The sequence below is a fragment of the Chelonoidis abingdonii genome, chromosome 16 (genome assembly GCF_003597395.2).
Source record: "Chelonoidis abingdonii isolate Lonesome George chromosome 16, CheloAbing_2.0, whole genome shotgun sequence".
NCBI lineage: Eukaryota > Metazoa > Chordata > Testudines > Testudinidae > Chelonoidis > Chelonoidis abingdonii.
Window position 1 is genome coordinate 15,955,864 of NC_133784.1, and position 17,724 is coordinate 15,973,587.

At 43.3% G+C, this 17,724-nt stretch overlaps 1 protein-coding gene across 2 annotated transcripts in view; it reads right to left on the minus strand.

Annotated features, from left to right (window-relative positions):
- Positions 1 to 3,905: 3,905 nt before the first annotated feature.
- Positions 3,906 to 17,724, minus strand: part of HELLS (helicase, lymphoid specific) — a 56,360-nt gene continuing 42,541 nt past the window's right edge. Inside the window, exons 14-22 of one of the 2 annotated variants that reach the window (XM_032792423.2) lie at positions 13,922 to 14,064; positions 13,525 to 13,663; positions 12,289 to 12,372; positions 12,053 to 12,172; positions 11,716 to 11,832; positions 10,623 to 10,782; positions 5,788 to 5,884; positions 5,481 to 5,557; positions 3,906 to 4,751 (exon numbers count right to left, since the gene is read on the minus strand). In XM_032792423.2, the coding sequence (XP_032648314.1) occupies positions 4,654 to 4,751; positions 5,481 to 5,557; positions 5,788 to 5,884; positions 10,623 to 10,782; positions 11,716 to 11,832; positions 12,053 to 12,172; positions 12,289 to 12,372; positions 13,525 to 13,663; positions 13,922 to 14,064 (1,035 nt within the window). In that variant the 3' untranslated portion in view covers positions 3,906 to 4,653. The other variant, XM_075072857.1, reaches the window with a different exon arrangement.

A 17,724-nucleotide genomic window follows, 5' to 3' on the forward strand; every position in this document is an offset into this window, starting at 1 on the left:
AACTTCAGCTACGAGAATAGCATAGCTGAAGTCACTATATCTTAGATCAACTTAGACTCACTTACTTCACGTCCTCGCGGCGGCAGATCGACAGCCACCATCCCCCATCGACTCCGCTTCCACCTCTTGCTGTGGTGGAATTCCGGAGCTGACGACAGAGTGATCAGGGATCAATTTATCTGCGTCTACAGTAGACACACTAAATTGATCCCTGATAGATCGATTACTACCTGCCGATCCGGTGGGTAGTGTAGACGTACCCTAAGATACCACAAGAACACCTCGTTGTTTTTGCTAGTGCTGATAGCTAGAAGAGATTTCACTAGCACAAATGGAAGGAGAGGGTTGAGGCTGCAAAGCTTTATGCAAAGGCAGATGGCAATTGTAGTGTTCTATCTGAACAGGACAGCTCTGAAGGTGCAAAATCTGTCTCAGCTTCCATCTGAACTCAGCACTTCAGTGGATATCTACATCTATAAACATTTTAAAAGGCCAAATCCCTGAAAGCACTGATGCTGATGATCTACTAATCAACAGGAAACCAGCTGGCAAGGGCTTATTAACCAAGTGCTGTAATTGTCTTGGGGAATATTGTCTTAAAGCGTTTGTCTAAAGCAGGGGTCAGCAACCTTTCAGAAATGGTGTGCTGAGTCTTTGTTTACTGACTGTAATTTAAGGTTTTGCGTGCCAGTACAGGCCTGTTGCATCCACAGTCAGCACGTAAAGCGAAAATTGTGTATAGTCAAAATTACATTGAGTATAATGGCAGGTGAATCGCCTGCACTACAGGTACAGTATTAAAATTGTTATTTTTCTTTTTTTTTGTTTTTGCCGACCATGTAAAGCTGAAATCATGCCTGTTAAATGTGCATAAGATGTGACAGACCTGTAATACATTTTAACCTTTTTAGAAGGGCTCTTTCTATGTTTATAAGAAGCTTAATTTAAAATTAAATGAAAATGCAGATCCCTCTCGGACCGGTGACCAGGACCTGGGCAGTGTGAGTGCCACTGACAATCAGCTTGTGTGCCGCCTTCAGCACACATGCCATAGTTTCCCTACCCCTGCTCTAAAGGCAACTCTGTAAAACTGGGCACCGCTTTCCTCTCAGGAATCCAACAGGCTCAGCTTGCAAGTTAAAATGTTTTGCATTTCCTAAGGGCTATCCCTGCAAACTCCATTGCAGACCTGAACATGAGCGCTTGTTGGCTCATGCCTCAGTTCTGGTACAGCCAGCTGAATGATGAAACATACATCTTCAGGACCAAAAGACCTCACACCTCCTGCAGCTCCACACCCCTCATGGAATGCCCCTTGCTCTTGCACCGCCCCCCCCTGCCCTGGGAAGGGACCGATGGCCCCCACACACTCTGGGGCACCCTCCTTGAACCCCCCACAGGGAATCCCCCAGGATCCCAGACCCCCCTCTGTCCAGGGGGTGGGGCTGACAGAGTCCCATTTCCCAGAGGAACCATCCAGTGCCCTCCATAGGGGACTCTTCCCTGGATCCCACGCCCCTTGCCCTGGCAGGAGTATGGAACTGACAGATACACATCCTACAGAGATGTCCCCACCATGATCCCACGCTCCTGACCAAGGAGGGACCAACAGCTCAGCCCTCCCCTGCCCCCACAGGGAGTCCCCCCAACTCCCCCAAGGGACCAAGACACCTCCCCCATTCCCTGAGGACCAGCTTGCAACCCCCCCGCCCAACAAACCTGGCAAACCCCACTTTGGCCACCAGGAAGGGGCAGAACCCCCAACATCTTTTCTTGTGATGGGGGCGATAAGAACTGCACCCAGTATGCAAGTTGTTGGCATACCATGGAGTTACAGAGTGGCAATATATGTATGGTTTTAACTATCACCTTCCTAATGGTTGCTAACATTGTTCACTTTTTTGATTGCAGCTGGAGAGCGATCAGATGTTTTCAGAAAATTAGCCCAGATCTTTTTCTTGTATGGATAATTGGGACTGTTTTCCAGGCTACATTACTCTGCAGTTAATTTCATCTGCCATTTTGTTGTGCACGCACCCCATTTTGCATGATCCCTTGGTAACTCTGCAATCAGCATTGGGTTTAACCATCTTGAGTAATTTTGTAACACTTGCAGACTTTGCCACCTTACTATTTAAACCCCTTTTCAGATCATTTATGATTATGCTGACCAGCACTAGTCCCAGTACAGATCTGTGGGGGACCCTACTATTTACCTCTCCACTGTGAAAACCAACCATTTATTCCTACCCTCTTATCCCATGACAGCTTACTTTGCTTACAGGCCTTCAGTGAGGGACTTCATCAAAAGCCTTCTTTCAGTCCAAGGACATCCTATCACCCTTAGCCTCAAAGACAATTGGTAAGGCATCATTTCCCTTGTTGACTCTTCCCTATCATAATCTAGCTGTCTAATAATTCTGTTCAGTACCAGGCAAATCAGTTGAAATGAATGAATTTAGGGTTACCACCCTGTAAGTGTCAATATTACATTATCTATCCACCAGTGTGACAGCTGCTGATGTAAGTGATTGGTGACATACCAGAGTTAGTAGCTCTGTAATTTCATATCTGAGTGCCTTCCAAACTCTCAGGGTAAGGTCATCTGGACCTCGTGACTTCTCAGTAATTTTGTTCCAAAACCACCTCTATTTGAAATAGTTCCTTAGATATGTCACCTACAAAGAATCTCAGATGTTGGAATCTCCTTCCCATCCTATGCAGTGAAGACCAATGCAAATAATTAATTTAGCTTCTCTGCAGTGGCCTTATCTTCCTTGAGTGCTTCTTTAGCACCTTAATCATGCAATGGCCCCACTGTTAGGCAAGCTGTCTGCTTCTGATGTACTAAAGAACAATTATGCTGTTTAGTATTTTGCAAGCTACTCTTTCAAATTCTTTTCTGGCCTGCATAATTAGGGCTTTCTAGCTGTCACCTTTTCTTGGAAACAGTTACTTCGCTCTTACCATATCATAAAAGAAAGCTGCTGCCAGCACTGGTGCAGTGGCTTTAAAAATCAGGTTTCTCATATAAGGGTTCTGCAGCAGAAGAGCAATTCATTCTAAGGGCTGCTACTCCAGCTCTGGTTGACTGTGGCCAGTATGAGTTGCTTCTGAGGAAGGTGTAAACTTGCTGAAGGTAGATACTAGGTTTAGATGTCAGAGGGAATAATTCCCACATTTCAAAGACTGGCTTAAATGCCATGCAATTTTAATACACATTATAAAGGATTTTTTTAAACAGAATCAGTGCTATTAACTTTTAGTAGGACTCTTTCCTTTACCTATTGGGTGCTTTTGAAACTCTCCCCTGAAACTACAGTTCAAGGTCCTGTCTATAACAGAAGTGCAATGCTTTAACCAACTTAATTCAAACTGGTGCAAACCTTAAACCAGTGGTATTTGACATATGTTTAGGGGATTTAGGAAATCAGTGCCCCTAGGTGCTTTTGAAACTGTCAGTCTTTGTTATTACACTTCATTAGTTCTTGACTCACTTAAGTCATTTAGGACATACAGAACTTGACTTTCCACTGTAAAAATCAAACAGAAAAGCTGTAAACTTAAATTATGCTGGAAGCAGTTCAACTACGCCACTACAGTTAAAGTAGGGCTAGGTTCTGCCACTGTTCTTCCAGGTTTGCAAGCACTTGAATAGAGCAATTTAAAATGGCTATATATAATATATTTGTACTGAAAATGTGTTATTACATGATGGGAGACAGAGCTTTTGACTATAGTGTAACATTTGCACATTGTATTTAAAAGCTAAACTGGCCACTGAAATGCATGTCCCAATTCATACCTCTTAGGGCATGCTAGCCTGACTACAGCCTGAAGGTGATAACATTGCATCAGTTTACATGGCCTAAATTAAGAGTTCATTGGTACTCTGAAGAAGAGAGGTTTTTGTGTTTTTTGAGCATAGATCCCGAAATACCAGTCTGTGGCAAATTCCATGCTTGGGGCATGCTGTCTCAGGTGAGATTGCTTTAGCCTATTACTTTAAGAATACGGAAAAGTTACATATGGAAGTTGCATATTATACATAAAGAACTGAAAAGTATTTAGCTTTGATCACTTTCCCAAGTTTCACCTACAAGGGACCTTTCACAGATCAGAAAGAGGCATGATTAAACAAGATATTCTTACATGGAAAGCTGCCCCACCCCCAATAAATTCACATGACAAAATGAAAAATGTTTTGCTAATAAATTTGTCCAAAATTTAAAACTGAAGTTACACGATTGTTTATAAAGAGATGTACTAGAGAGTCTTCCCTTTACCAATAAAATCATAATTGACACATCAGGTCAAATTAGAGAGAAAAATAAAAAAAATTTCGCAAGACTTCCACAGGAAGATTTTGTAGAAACCTGGCAGTGTTTGTCACTGGATCACACAAGCTACCTAAACACCTGCAACATGTTCATTTTTGTAATTCTTCATGTGAGCTTCACAAGTATGAAATTTTTAGGCATGCTACATCATGAAGTATGCTACCTCACTTAAAAAAAAAAAAAAAAAAAAAAATTTGAACCAGGCTGAGGGAGATCAGCATAATCAAGAGTCACTATATGTAACTGATGGCCTTACAAGCTTTGCTGTCAGTCCCAAGAAGTTTGGGCTGTACTTTTAGAAGCCAGTCACTCTTCAAAATACACATTCTGCATTGGAGTCTTCGGAATCTTCTAGGACCTTGAACACTCCCACTTTTTCTTTTTCAACTGATTCAGACTTTTTCATTTGGTCTAAGAGAAAAAACAAACAAAAGCAAAAGGTTAAACAAAATTGTGTATAGTCTTACACTGGAAGTAGAACAGTGCAGAGAAAGAAGCTTGTTTCTCCTACTAGCAGATGCTGAATGAAATACACAACATGCTGAGTGTTAGTTGTCAATAGAATTGGGCAGGAAATCGTTACCCCATCCCAAATCAGGAGAAAAACAATAAAATCTGAGACTTTTTTGGTTGAGGTCAATTGAAACATTTCATTTCAATAATTTCAAAATGTTTCATTTAACCTTCATTAAAAAAAAAAACGTACTATAATTAGCTTGTGTTTCAAAACAAAAAGCTGTTTCAAGGGCCCCCTTCCTCCCCACCCTGTTTTTAAAATGTCCTGTTTTGACAATTTTAAAGATTTTCAAAACAGGAAATTTACCAAAACAACCCTTCATTTCCCAGGAACAATTTCAGTTTTGATGAATTGGCATTTTCTGACCAAAAAAAGCTGTTAGACTTCCTGACCAGCTCTAGTTGTTAATGTAGTAGTAGACAATGATACTTCACATACATCCATTTTGTTTGCATAGAACACTGACATAAAATTTGATTAGAAATTTCTGTGGGGATCCTGCTCTTGGGCAAATAAAGACATTGGCAATTCTCCTCAGCTTTTACATATAAAACATAAGGGGAAAATTCTACATATTTTACTGTCAAATAGGAAAAAAGAGGACCAAATTAGTTTTTACTTACCAATAAGGTCACTTCTATCCAGCAGTAATTGTAAATCTTTGTCACTGATTACTTTCTCTCTGGATCCTTTAACCTCTCTACAGAAATAAGAGTATCTTAGTTTAAACACTGTAGTTCTCAACATTTTTCCACACAAGGACCCCCTTCTCTCCCCCTGCTTTTCCATACCAGAATTCCCCAGGACCTCCCCTTTCCATATAGCAGAGATCCACATTCCATTTAGCAATATCGGAAGGGCAGGGTAGTCGAGATCCACAGACACTTATTTGCATCTCCCAGATCTAACAAAATGTGGAAGTTAACATACCTTTCATAGTCCCTGGATTTCAGTAACTCCATTAATTCCTTAGGATCCAAGCAGCCCTTTGTTTGGATTAACCCAGATTTACCACCTTTAAACTGATCTATAAAAAGAGATACCTTTCTTGACTATAAAGGCTGCCAAATTACCAATGAATTCTACAAATGGACATCTAATGTATGCTGTTAACACAGAAAGAGAGAGGAAGAAACTATTCTTGGATATATTTGGATTTGTTGCCTAAACACATACCAAACATGCCCTAAATTGTGACGACTAAATTAAACAGCGAAAGTCAGAGCTGCATGAAAGTTTTCATGTAGGCCTTTACTTTCTAATTGTGGCACGCAAAAAAAAAAAAAAAAAAAAAAAAAAGGTTGCAAAACACTGATTTGACATGCACACGCACAGTGGAAAAGCTATTAGTTCTACTTACAGTAAAAACATTGCAAATAAAGTTAGATGTGGATGCCGAAGTGTGTTCCGTTTGCAATGTTGCTGATTGAAACAAAGTGAGGAGTATTATCACTACAAGATAGAGAATAAATGAAAGATATCCTGCCCATTTTATCGAGAGAAATACACCTCAATCAGTGAATTAGCTATAACTGTTTTGATTAACATTTTTAAAACAAGCACATTTCTTCAGATGAGAACATCCAGACACCTTTTTGTACCCAAATCTGGATGTTTTCCAATTCAGATCTGAGTATGGGAAAAGAGGAGTCTTCCAGACAACAGTATGTACTGATGTTGTAAAAACAAGAGATATAGGTTCAGTCAAAGTATGACTAAAGATGAGACCTGGAAGGTTTAACTGAAGAGGTGTCACTTGGATCAGTTATGTCTATCACAAAATGGTATAAGATTCCTTCTAATTGGCCATAGTTGAATGAGGTCAAAGCCAAGGACAACACAACACACACCCAGAAGGCCTCACAGCTTTCTGCTATCATTGGACTCACCCAACCTTGCCTGAACTTTTGTTACATTTACTGAAGCACCTGCCCATCCTTGTCTCCCCCATTATGCATTTCTTTTTTTCCTCAGTCATGTCTAAGACCTTGCTTTCAAACCCCACCATGCACCTCACTAAGTTATTGTTAATTCTCCCTGTAGTGCTTTAGTACTTAACATATGCTGCAGGTTAACAATGTACTTCTCAGATGTAGAAAAAGTTGCATGAAATATTGAGAAACAGTATGTAATCATTTTAAAAAGAGACACAATCAATGTATATACACAGTGTGCAGAAATAAGTTTGCATGTATAACTTTACTTTGAGATTTCCTGACTTGAGATCTTAACCATAATCTTCTCTTCATGCAGCTTTTTTTAAAAGTGATGTTTCCTAGAGGTTTTTTATTATATATATATAAATAAGATAAAACAAAATCCGTCAAGATCTGAAAGGTCTGCTGATTTGTAACCAATTCCAAATCTGGAGCTACTTCTCTTTTACCCCTCAAATACCACCAAAGCACAGGTCCCATGCACATGACAGTGTTCATAAGAGAGTCCTTCTCCTGCAAACTTTAGGTGCGTTTCCTTTTTTCTTTTTTTAAAAGGCTAGAAGGGACCATTAGATCTATAGTCTGGCCTCCTCTAAAACAGGCTATAGAATTTCAACCAGTTTCCCCTGTATTGAGCCGCAAAGCTTGTAATTTGCACCTGCCCCAGTGCATCTAAGTGGAGCTCCTTGTTGCAAGCCTACAACAGCCCTCTGTAACCACTTCCAAAGTGACTTTTGACCGGAGGGGTCCTGGAAGAGACCACTGCTTAAAATCTAGTACCTAGTTACAGGGAAGAGCAAGGTTTAGCAAATAATTAAGAAGAAAAACATTTGCATTAATGCCATAGGTCAGAGTGCTCAGTTAAAAACATCCCGTGCCATGTGTCTCTTCTCCTTTAGTACAAGACTTTACATCTATTAGTCCCAATCCCTCCTACTCCCTTGCTGCCTGAAGCCCTCATGTCCCTTATCTTGGTGAGTCATTATATAGTTTTTCCTTTGTTTGCACTACTCCTCCCATTTTAGTTTATCTGCAAATTGGATCAGTTGCATTTATACCAAAGAAATTCCTAGGAGAGATGCTTTTTCTCCTATTTTAATAGGTCATAAAAGCTAAGAAATTTGCTGGCATACTAGAGCCGTAACCAGTGCAGGTTGAGAGGGGTAGCCGCCCAGATGCAAAACCACAGGAACAGAAATATGGGGCAGCGTGGGTGGGGGATGTGAGGGTCACGAGACAAGTGCCCACCACAGTTTGAAAACCGTTGCCTTCTGGTTGCTTTGAAGCTGGTGGGAGCCACCCAGCCTGCTCTTACCTCTCTGAGGCACTCACCCCACCACTGCCCTGCCCTGAGGAGTGCAAGGGCAGTAGCAAGCAAGTGCTTCTGGGAGCATCTCATGGCAGCTGAGCTCTGCGGACAGGGGCTGGACTCCTTCGGGGGAGAGGGAAGAGCGGGCCGGGTGGCTCCCAACAGCTTCCAAGCAACCAGAAGGCAACTGTTTTCAAACTGAGCAGGGCGCTCTTCATAATTTCAAAACTTCCATGCTAAATAGAAGTCAGAAATCTATGGGGAGGCATATGCCCCCCTATACAACCCCCCTCCTCCAACACTACCCCATTTTTCTACCCAGACAGCTGCCCTGCTCTGTTTACAGCCCTGGCCAGGTATCACCATGATGTAAGTGGAGTATAAAAAACAGACCAGGCTAAAAAGTCAGAGCATAAAATCATAGAAGATTAAGGTTCGAAGAGACCTCAGAAGGTCATCTAGTGCAACTCCCCTGCTCAAAGCAGGACCAACCCCAACTAAATCATCCAGGACAGGGAGGTTTTTAAGGCCTGGCTTGGCAAAGCCAAGGATGGAGATTCCACCACTCCATAGATAATACATTCTAGTGCTTCACCACCCTCCTAGTGAAACAGTTTTTCCTAATATCCAGTCTAGACCTCCCTCACTGCAACTTGAGACCATTGCTCCTTGTTCTGTCGTCTGCCACCAATGAGAACAGCCTAGCACCATCCTCTTTAGAACCCCACTTCAGGTAGCTGAAGGCTGCTATCAAATCTCCCCTCACTGCTCTTCTGCAGAGTAAATAATCCCAGTTCCCTCAGCCTTGCCTCATAAATCATGTGCCCCAGCCCCATTTTCATTGCCCTCCACTGGACTCTCTCCAATCTGTCTACATCCTTTCTGTAGTGGGGAGCATAAAATTGGACACAATACTCCAGATGTGGCCTCACCAGTGCCAAATCGAGGGGAATAATTACTTCCCTCGATCTGCTGGCAATGCTCCTACTAATGCAGCCCAATATGCCATTAGCCTTCCTGGCAACAAGGGCACACTGTTGACTCATATCCAGCTTCTCATCCACTGTAATCCCCACGTCTTTTTCTGTAGAACTGGGATTCTTGCATGGGATTCTTCCGTCCTAAGTGCAGGACTCTGCACTTCTTCTTGTTGAACCTCATCAGCATCATTAATTCAAGACTGGCAAATATCACCCAAAAATTAGCAGTAACCTATGATCTACAGTTTGGAGAACATCACACCAAGCAATTTAATTCTCTCATTCTCCCTGTCCCCACCCCAACATACAGCTTTTGGTGTATTATGGGAAGTCCTTACCTTCCTCTGAAGTTTAAAGTACAGGCTACTGTCAGAGACCCCACCAGATTATAAAAAACTTCTTTATAGACACCTTTCTATTTCAGTGGATTTAGTGCTTATGAAAAAGGCCAGAGTGCAGGACTGTTAAAATGTGATCAACAGAATAATTATAGCGAAGATTTATTACAGTGTCCAATCCATATGCCTTCACCAGTAACAATGAGAGGGAAATAGTTCCAGCCAACCAACCATTTGTTACTTGGGTTGTGCAGAGATTACTAACTAGGAAGTCAAAACAGCAGCAAGTAAATTATTGGATTGTGTTGCATACAAAAATGAGATGATTTCAGAACACAGTGCCCTAAAAACTATTTTACCAGGGTTATTTTATTACAGAAATTACTTTAAATTGTAATTTTTGGATAGCTTCTGTGGGCAGGGTCCTGCAAATGCCATGATTCTGTGACTACAAGACTGGTCATCTGGGCCAGATGCTACAGAAAATCCCAGTAGGGACTGAATATAGATCTATATGGGGTACAAATTCTGCTGATTTGAACATTGTCAGACAAGGTATTTTTCTCCCTGCCTTCCGCTGCTTCCCCACATTTCAGCTGATTTCAGTGGATGTGATCCAAAGCTAGACAAGCTCCTCTCTCAAAGCTTCAGACCAACTTAAAGACAGAGTTCTGAATCTTGTCCATAAGACGTTATCCTCCCTGAAAGTAGATAACTGTAAACCTGGAAGCCGATATTGCCAACAGCTGTTTCATGTCCCCAGTCATCCTGACCACTCTCACTCCTTACTGCCTGGTTTCATTCCTGTTTCTCTCCCAGACAGTACACACTTGCTCCTCACTCTCCCCAGCAGCCAGGAAGAGGTACAGCACACGCTGACCCCAAGTTACGCAGCAAGGGCCCATTATTTTAGTGGAAAACAAATGAGGCAGCAGTCTGAAATGCATGAAAAGAGTAATTTGCAGCCAAATTCAGCATCATGTCACAGAATTCAGCCTAGATGCTAAAGAATGCACAGAGTGCTGATTAGAACAGCTAAGAGAAACAGGCATATTTAGAAAAAGGAGACAAACTACTTACATAGAGAAATTCTCTATTAACAAGGACAACTAGAAATAATCTTGAATTACAGCAAGAATTGCCCACAGTAACTTAATAGAACAAAAAAGTTTTACAAGTTCTAAAGAATTAATTTACTAACTTTTATGAATAATTAACTTCTCTAGCTTCCTTTTGGCAGCAGCTCTCTCCACAATCTTCTGGTCAACAGTATTTGCTGTCACGAGGCGATAAACAACAACTGGCTTTGTCTGACCAATTCTGTGACACCTGTCTTGGGCCTGAAGGTCAGACTGCGGGTTCTAAAATGAATGAGATTAAAGAAATCAAATTAGCTTAATTGTTAAAGATGGAAAATGGATTCCATTTTCCATCACTCAGCTTTCCAAGCTGTCACTTTTCAGGCTGAAAAATCTATCACAGGGGATTTTGTATGATGGGAAGTGAGAAAGACTGAGGAAAAAAAACCACTTCAGATGTTGTGGGGAATGAGTGAGAGATATTTATTCCTGTACTAAAAAAGCTGTAATTAATGATGGAATTAGCCCTCACTGAGAAATACTTTTGCTCCTGAATTCTCAACTTGTTTATCTGGAGCTCTTCATAGTTCAAATGGGAAGGGATATGCTAAGTATGCTTGTGCAGCCTAAGTAGCTGTATATGGAAAAAGTTGAAGATGTACAAATCCATAGGGATTAGACTCCTAACAGCTCTTCAACCATCCTCCTGAGGCCCACAGGAGTCAGTGGGGTTCTGGCTGGCTGGAGCTTTGGGATGTCAGCTGACTGGGGAAATTTTGGGGACCAGAGCCTAACAAGGCAGCTGTTGAAATAGGGAAGTTTGCAAAAGTTGTCTGCCCAAGACGGCTCAAACTTCTTTAAGAGCTTTAAATTTCTTCTCTCCAAGGTAGGCATTTTAATAATTATCAGCACTCAAGCAGTATGCATTCTTTTCAACTAGCAGAAAAGCCTGTTTTTAAGGAAAGTCAGGGTATCAGCCATTTGCCTACAAAGCAATCTTAGGTGGTTTGTATAGGCCAGCACATTTTTACTTATTACCCTATGCTACATATTTAATCTGAATATATATATATTTTACTATGAAATTTTCACATACATTACTTTCATAGACTCTATGTGGTAAAGCATCCCATAACACAAGATGCTAAGTGAGTATCTAGGGTTACAGTAGAAAATCGTATGATGTAGCATTTTAGAAACAGTATGTCATCTTACCCAGTCACTATCATAGATGATGACCGTGTCTGCTGCAGTCAAATTAATGCCCAGGCCTCCAGCCCGTGTACTCACTAAAAATATGAAAACTTCAGGATCTGTATTAAATTTATGCATCTGGAAAAGAATACATCTAACATGAAACAGAATACAGAATAAAAGGATGTGGTCAGTGGGTTTTTTTTTAACTCATGTTTTTAATTAAATCAGATTAAAAATATATTATTTGCTTTGTCTTTCTACAAGGCATTACATATAAAGCATACCAACAGAGGTTGAATTTATTGCAATTAGTTGAGTTGGATACATGCACCTAAGTATTTAAACTGTTACTTACATTTTCTTCTCTCTCTGTATAGGACATGGATCCATCCAAACGACTAAATTTGTAATTTCGCAGATAGCAATAATCCATCAAAATGTCCAACATCAGTGTCATTTGTGAGAACAGCAACACCTACAAGTAGTTAAGATTCCTCAATATCCCTATTTTAAAAAATAAAACCAAACACCAAAAACAACACACAACAAGGCAACTGATTAGTTATTATCCATATTCCTAAACAAAAATACCTTGTGTCCTCTCTTTTTCAGTTCTGGCAGCATCCGGTCCAAAAGCAGGAATTTGCCTGAATTCTTCACTAGATCCTCATCAACCTTAAAACAGAGTAAAAAGGAAATGTCAAGATTTACAATCTCTCAGATGCATCAATATTTATGTACTAGAGATGACAGTTAATGCGCTAGGCTTCCACCCACATGGCTAATACTATCCCATCCTTGCCCAGTCTAGATCATTTGATTGTGTCAACCATTAGTTGTGGCTCAAAGTTCCTGACAGCCTCTAAGTGGCCCCTCTGAACGATAGTGGATTCAACTATACGGCAATCATGCTCATGTTAGTTTGCAAGACTATATTTTGAATGAAATCCTTTTGTTTTCATTAATGGCTTATTAAGGGTTAGTGAAAATGTTAGAGGGTTTAAGCTCCCAAATATACATTATATATCATCCAATTTTTCCCCCTTTTCAATATAGTAAGAGGGTTTATGTAGTATAAGAAAAAAAAACTATTAAGATGACCTTTATATATAGTTATTACTTCGTATAAATCTTTTGAGTGGGGGGTTGGATGTTGAGCTCCAGAAAGAACATTTTGTCTCGTATACCAGTTCCAGGAAGCTCTCTCTAGAACAGTGGTTTTCAAACTTTTTTTCTGGTGACCCAGTTGAAGAAAATTTTTTATGCTTGTGACCCAATGGAGCTGGGGATGAGGGGTTTGGGGTGTGGGAAGGGGCTCAGGGCTGGGGCAAAGGGTTGGAGTACAGGGTTCAGAGTGTGTGGGGGGGGGGGGCTCTAGGTGGTGCCAGGGATGAGGGGTTTAGGGTGTAGGAGAGAGCTCTGGGATTGGAGGAGGCTCAGGGCTGAGGCAGGGGATTGGGGTGCGAGATTATCTCCGGTGGCTCCTGGTCAGCGGAGCAACCAGGGTGCAGAGGCAGGCTTCCCGCCTGTCCTGGCACCGCTGACTGCGTTGCGCCCTGGAAGCGGCCAACAGCAGGTCCAGCTCCTAGGCAGAGGCACACAAGCAACTCCTTGCGGCTCTTGCCCACAGGCACTGCCCCCCACATAACAGACATTGAACTTACTCCCTCTCATATCTGCTGAAAGAAATTTCAAAACATGACTGAATCACATTAGTAGGGTTTTGTGGAGAAGCATATTATACAAGTCTAAAGCTGTTCATCGGCATTACATTAACTACAATAATTTTCAAAAAAAACACTGCTCTGAATGCTTCAAGATATGTACCTTAAATTGCTGTGTTGCAGGGTCCAGTGGATATTCAATGAGATATGGATGGTTACAACACTTCCTCAGTAACATCATAATATTCTGCAGTTTAAGGTTGATTTCTGAATCTGTAGGAATGGTCATTTCTATCACGGGCCTTTCAAAGACACATAATATTATTAGTACAGCAAAATGTCAATACATTTCAAGTACAGTACAACCTAACAAATGTCTGGAAGACCTACTGTAAACTACTGGATTTTCAGAATTAGAAAAAGGATAATGCAGCTTTTCATTTATCTTGATTCAGCAATTTAGTTTCAATTTTATGCAATATTTCATAGTGTATTAAAAATGATCTTATAAGCTACAAAGATATTTTTAAAACAGGGATTTTCTTCTTCAAGATATGCACCTCTCTTTTTCTACTTCCTCTTGCATTTTGCTGATCAGTTTTTCCAGCTCATCAGGTGTATCAGCATCTAATTCACGGTAATCAACCGCCTTTCGACTCCGACGCTTTGGTCGTCCTGTAGGACTCAACTCGACTACTTCTTCCTGTAGAAAGTGATATAAATTTTGAGTCAGCAGACGTTTCACATGTATCATTGCTGGGGAGGGGAGGGGGCAGCCAGATGTGACCCAATCCCTTGGTTTTCCAGTGATTCTCAACATATCTGCTGCTTTAAGAGAGTCTCTTCACTAAACAGTACACTTTTTATTATTGAAGGTAAATATAAATTATTGGGAAAATATTTTATACTGCCCAGGTCTCTCTGTGACATTGATGTAGTGAAGACTGGTCTGCAGCTGATATCAGAAAAAGACAGGTATCTTTCCCCTTAACTGGTGTTCTTTGAGATGGTGTTGCTCATGTCCATTCCAAATCAGGTGTGTATGCTCGCCATATGCACCCGTGCCAGAAGTTTTCTCCTCAGCAGCATCCATACGGGACCAGCTCTGGCACCCTCTGGAGTGGCACGCACATGCCGCACTATAAGGGGCACCCCTGGCTTCCTCCACCCTCAGTTCCTTCTTGCCAGTCAACTCCAACAGTGGGGAAGGAGGGTGGGTCATGGAATGGACATGAGCAACATCTCAAAGAACACCAGTTACGGAAAAAGGTCACTGTCTTTTCTCTGAGTGCTTGCTCATGTCCATTCCATATTAGGTGACTCCTAAGCAGTACCAACGGAGGTGGGTAGGAGTTCATAGATTGCAATACAGCTCTGCCAAACCCAACATCGTCTTTGGCCTTCTGAGTGATGGCATAATGCACCATGAACATGTGGACAAAGGACCAAGTCGCGGCTCTACAGATGTCCTCGATACGGATGTGCACCAGAAAGGCTGCCAAGGACACCTGAGCTCTAATCGAGTGGGCTCTGACGATCGGCGGCAGCAGGACCCCCGCCAGCTCGCAACATGTCCGTATGCAAGAGGTGATCCAGTTAGAAATCCTCTGTGAGGACACTGGAAGGCCCTTCATCTTATCCACTGTGGCGATGAAGAGCAGGAGTTGATTTACGGAAAGGCTTGGTACACTGTAGGTAAAAAGCCTAGGCCCTACGGACATCCAGCACATGACAATGCCTCTCTTCACTCACTAGTCTTGTGCAGCTTGGGACAGAACACCAGGAAGATGATGTTCCAGTTCATATGAAAGGTAGATACTACCTTTGGCAGGAAGGCTGGGTGGAGCTGCAGCTGAACCTTATCTTTGAAGAAGACCATGTACAGCAGTTCTGAGGTCAAGGATTTAATCTCAGAGACTTGTCTCACCGATGTCACCGCCACCAAGAAAGCAACCTTCCATGAAAGGTGGGAAAGGGAGCAGGAGCCCAGCAGCTCAAAGAGCCAAAATCCCATTGTGGGACAGGGGTCCGTACCTGCAGGAAGAGTCTTTCGAGGCCTCTCAAGCATCTGACCATGATATCATAAGAAAACATCGTCTGGCCCTGGATCGGTGGGTGAAAAGCAGAGATGGCTGTGAGATGTACTCTAATGGAAGAGCGTGCCAGGCCCTGGTTCCTCAGATGAAGCAGGTAGTCTAAAATAGACCGCATGGAAGAATGCGAGGGAGAGATGTCACGCTCGGACATCCAGCTGAAAAACCTCCTCCACTTGGCCAGGTAAGTCAGTCTGATTGAGGGCTTCCTACTCCCCAGGAGGACCTGTTGGATCTCACCTGAGCAGGTCCATTCCTCCAGGTTCAGCCATGCAGTATCCACGCCGAGAGGTGGAGGAACGTGAAGTTGGGGCGTAATAGCTGACCGACGTCCTGTGACAGCAGGTCCAGCTGGTTGAGCAGGGGCCAAGGAGGGGCCGCTGCCAGGTTCATGAGCGTACCAAACCATTGCTGGTGATGCCATGCCTGGGAGATCATGATAACCTGTACCTTGTCTCTCTTTATCTTTGCCAGGACCTTGCTGATGAGTGGAATAGGAGGGAACGCATATATCAGGCTCCCTGACCAGGACAGGAGAAAGGCATCGGAGAAGGAGTCTTTGCCCAGACCTTGCTGAGAACAAAACTGATGATGTTTCCTGTTTTGCCTGGTGGCAAACCGGTCCATTTGGCGAGTACCCCACCTCTGGGAGATCATGCAAGCTACCTCTGGGTGGAGTGACCACTCGCAGTGAGAGAAGTCCCTGTTGAGGTGATCCACTAGCATGTTCTTTATGCCAGAGAGCTGACAAGCTTCCAGGTGGATTTCGTGGCTGATGCAGAAGTCCCAGAGATGGATTGCCCCTGCAGCCATGGCTGGCGACGGTCTATTCCCTGTCCAGGGATCACCTGGAAAAGATTGTTACCATCCCCACAATGAAACTAACTTCACTGCGATGGTGGACTGATAGCAGGACGGTCCCAGAGGGAGTTCCCCCTCAATCCATCGAGTTGGTTTTGGATGCCTTGGACCTCGGCTGAGCAATCTCCAGGCACAGGATATGTGGTCCCCGGAAAAGATGACATTTCACATAAACGTCAAAGAACTCCTATCTCGCCTGTTAGGCAAGATGGTGAAAGTTCTACATCAACAGGTAAGGGGGAACACGCTTGTCGGCTCTCAGCCAAGAGGCAATCCGTCTCTGGGACTTCTGTATCAGTGATAAAATCCATCTGGAAGGGGTAAAACCAACACAGAAGGAGCAGAGGATGTCATACAGGGAATTCGAAGGCTCCTCCAATTCCTCTGCCTGAAGCCCCAGGTCAGATGCGACCCTCTTCAATAGTTCCTGGTGTGTCTTAGCCTTGTCTGGTGATGACAAGGACGATGCTGGTGCCGTGGGATCCTCAATATCCATTGGTGGTCCAGCAGCTTGCTCCCCTAGGTCCTCCTGGACCTGTGGGGTCTTTACCCCCAAAGCCTCGAGCACCGGAGGGGGCTGGCATCAAGTAGGCAGCCTGAATCCCCAAGGGTTCTATGGATACCATGGCACCAGCCACTGTGCTTAGGGCCACAGGATGGGTTTCGGTGCAGATGATGTAGATGGCACTGTGGGCATCAGCACTTGTCCCACAGTCAGGGGACCCTGCTCCATGCTGGAGCTATAACTGGAGATCGGGCAGGGTGGCACAGGGGCTCTTGTCTGACTGCTGCTAGTTGCTACGCCTCGAGGTAGACCTGTCTGAGTGAGACGAATGTCTTGGTCAGGGCCTCGGGGACACCTATTGTGTTCGGCAGATCAGCGCTGGAAATAGGGATATCTACGCCTAATGTACTCAACTAGTACTGAGATGTCAAGCAGGACCAGGAGTTATCACAAGCTGATTGCCAGGACAATCTTCCCAAATATGGCAATCTTGGAGACAGATGACGATGCCTAGTGATTGGTGCCTTCGGTCCCCCGATCGGTCCTGTGATCTGTACAGAACCCTTAGAGATGCAAGGGGTCAGGTCTTGGTGTTACTGCCGAGGGGCACATGCCTTGGTGGATCTGCACCAGGCTATCGGCGAGGTATGCCTCGAATCCTGCTGTTGGTGCCCAAAGTCAGGAGACAGGAAGAAGGCTCTGCTGAGCCTGCTTCTCTATCTCTGAGATGTGATGGCTTTGAGCAGGCGAGCGGTGGCAGGATGTCCATTGCAATGGGGACCAGTGCTGCTGAGGCAGGGATATACGCAGAGGTACCAAGGTGGGTTTACATCGAGACCAGGGTACCGCCGGAGCTGATGTGAGCAGCACCGGAAGTGTCAGGATCCCCTGAGATACCCGTAGG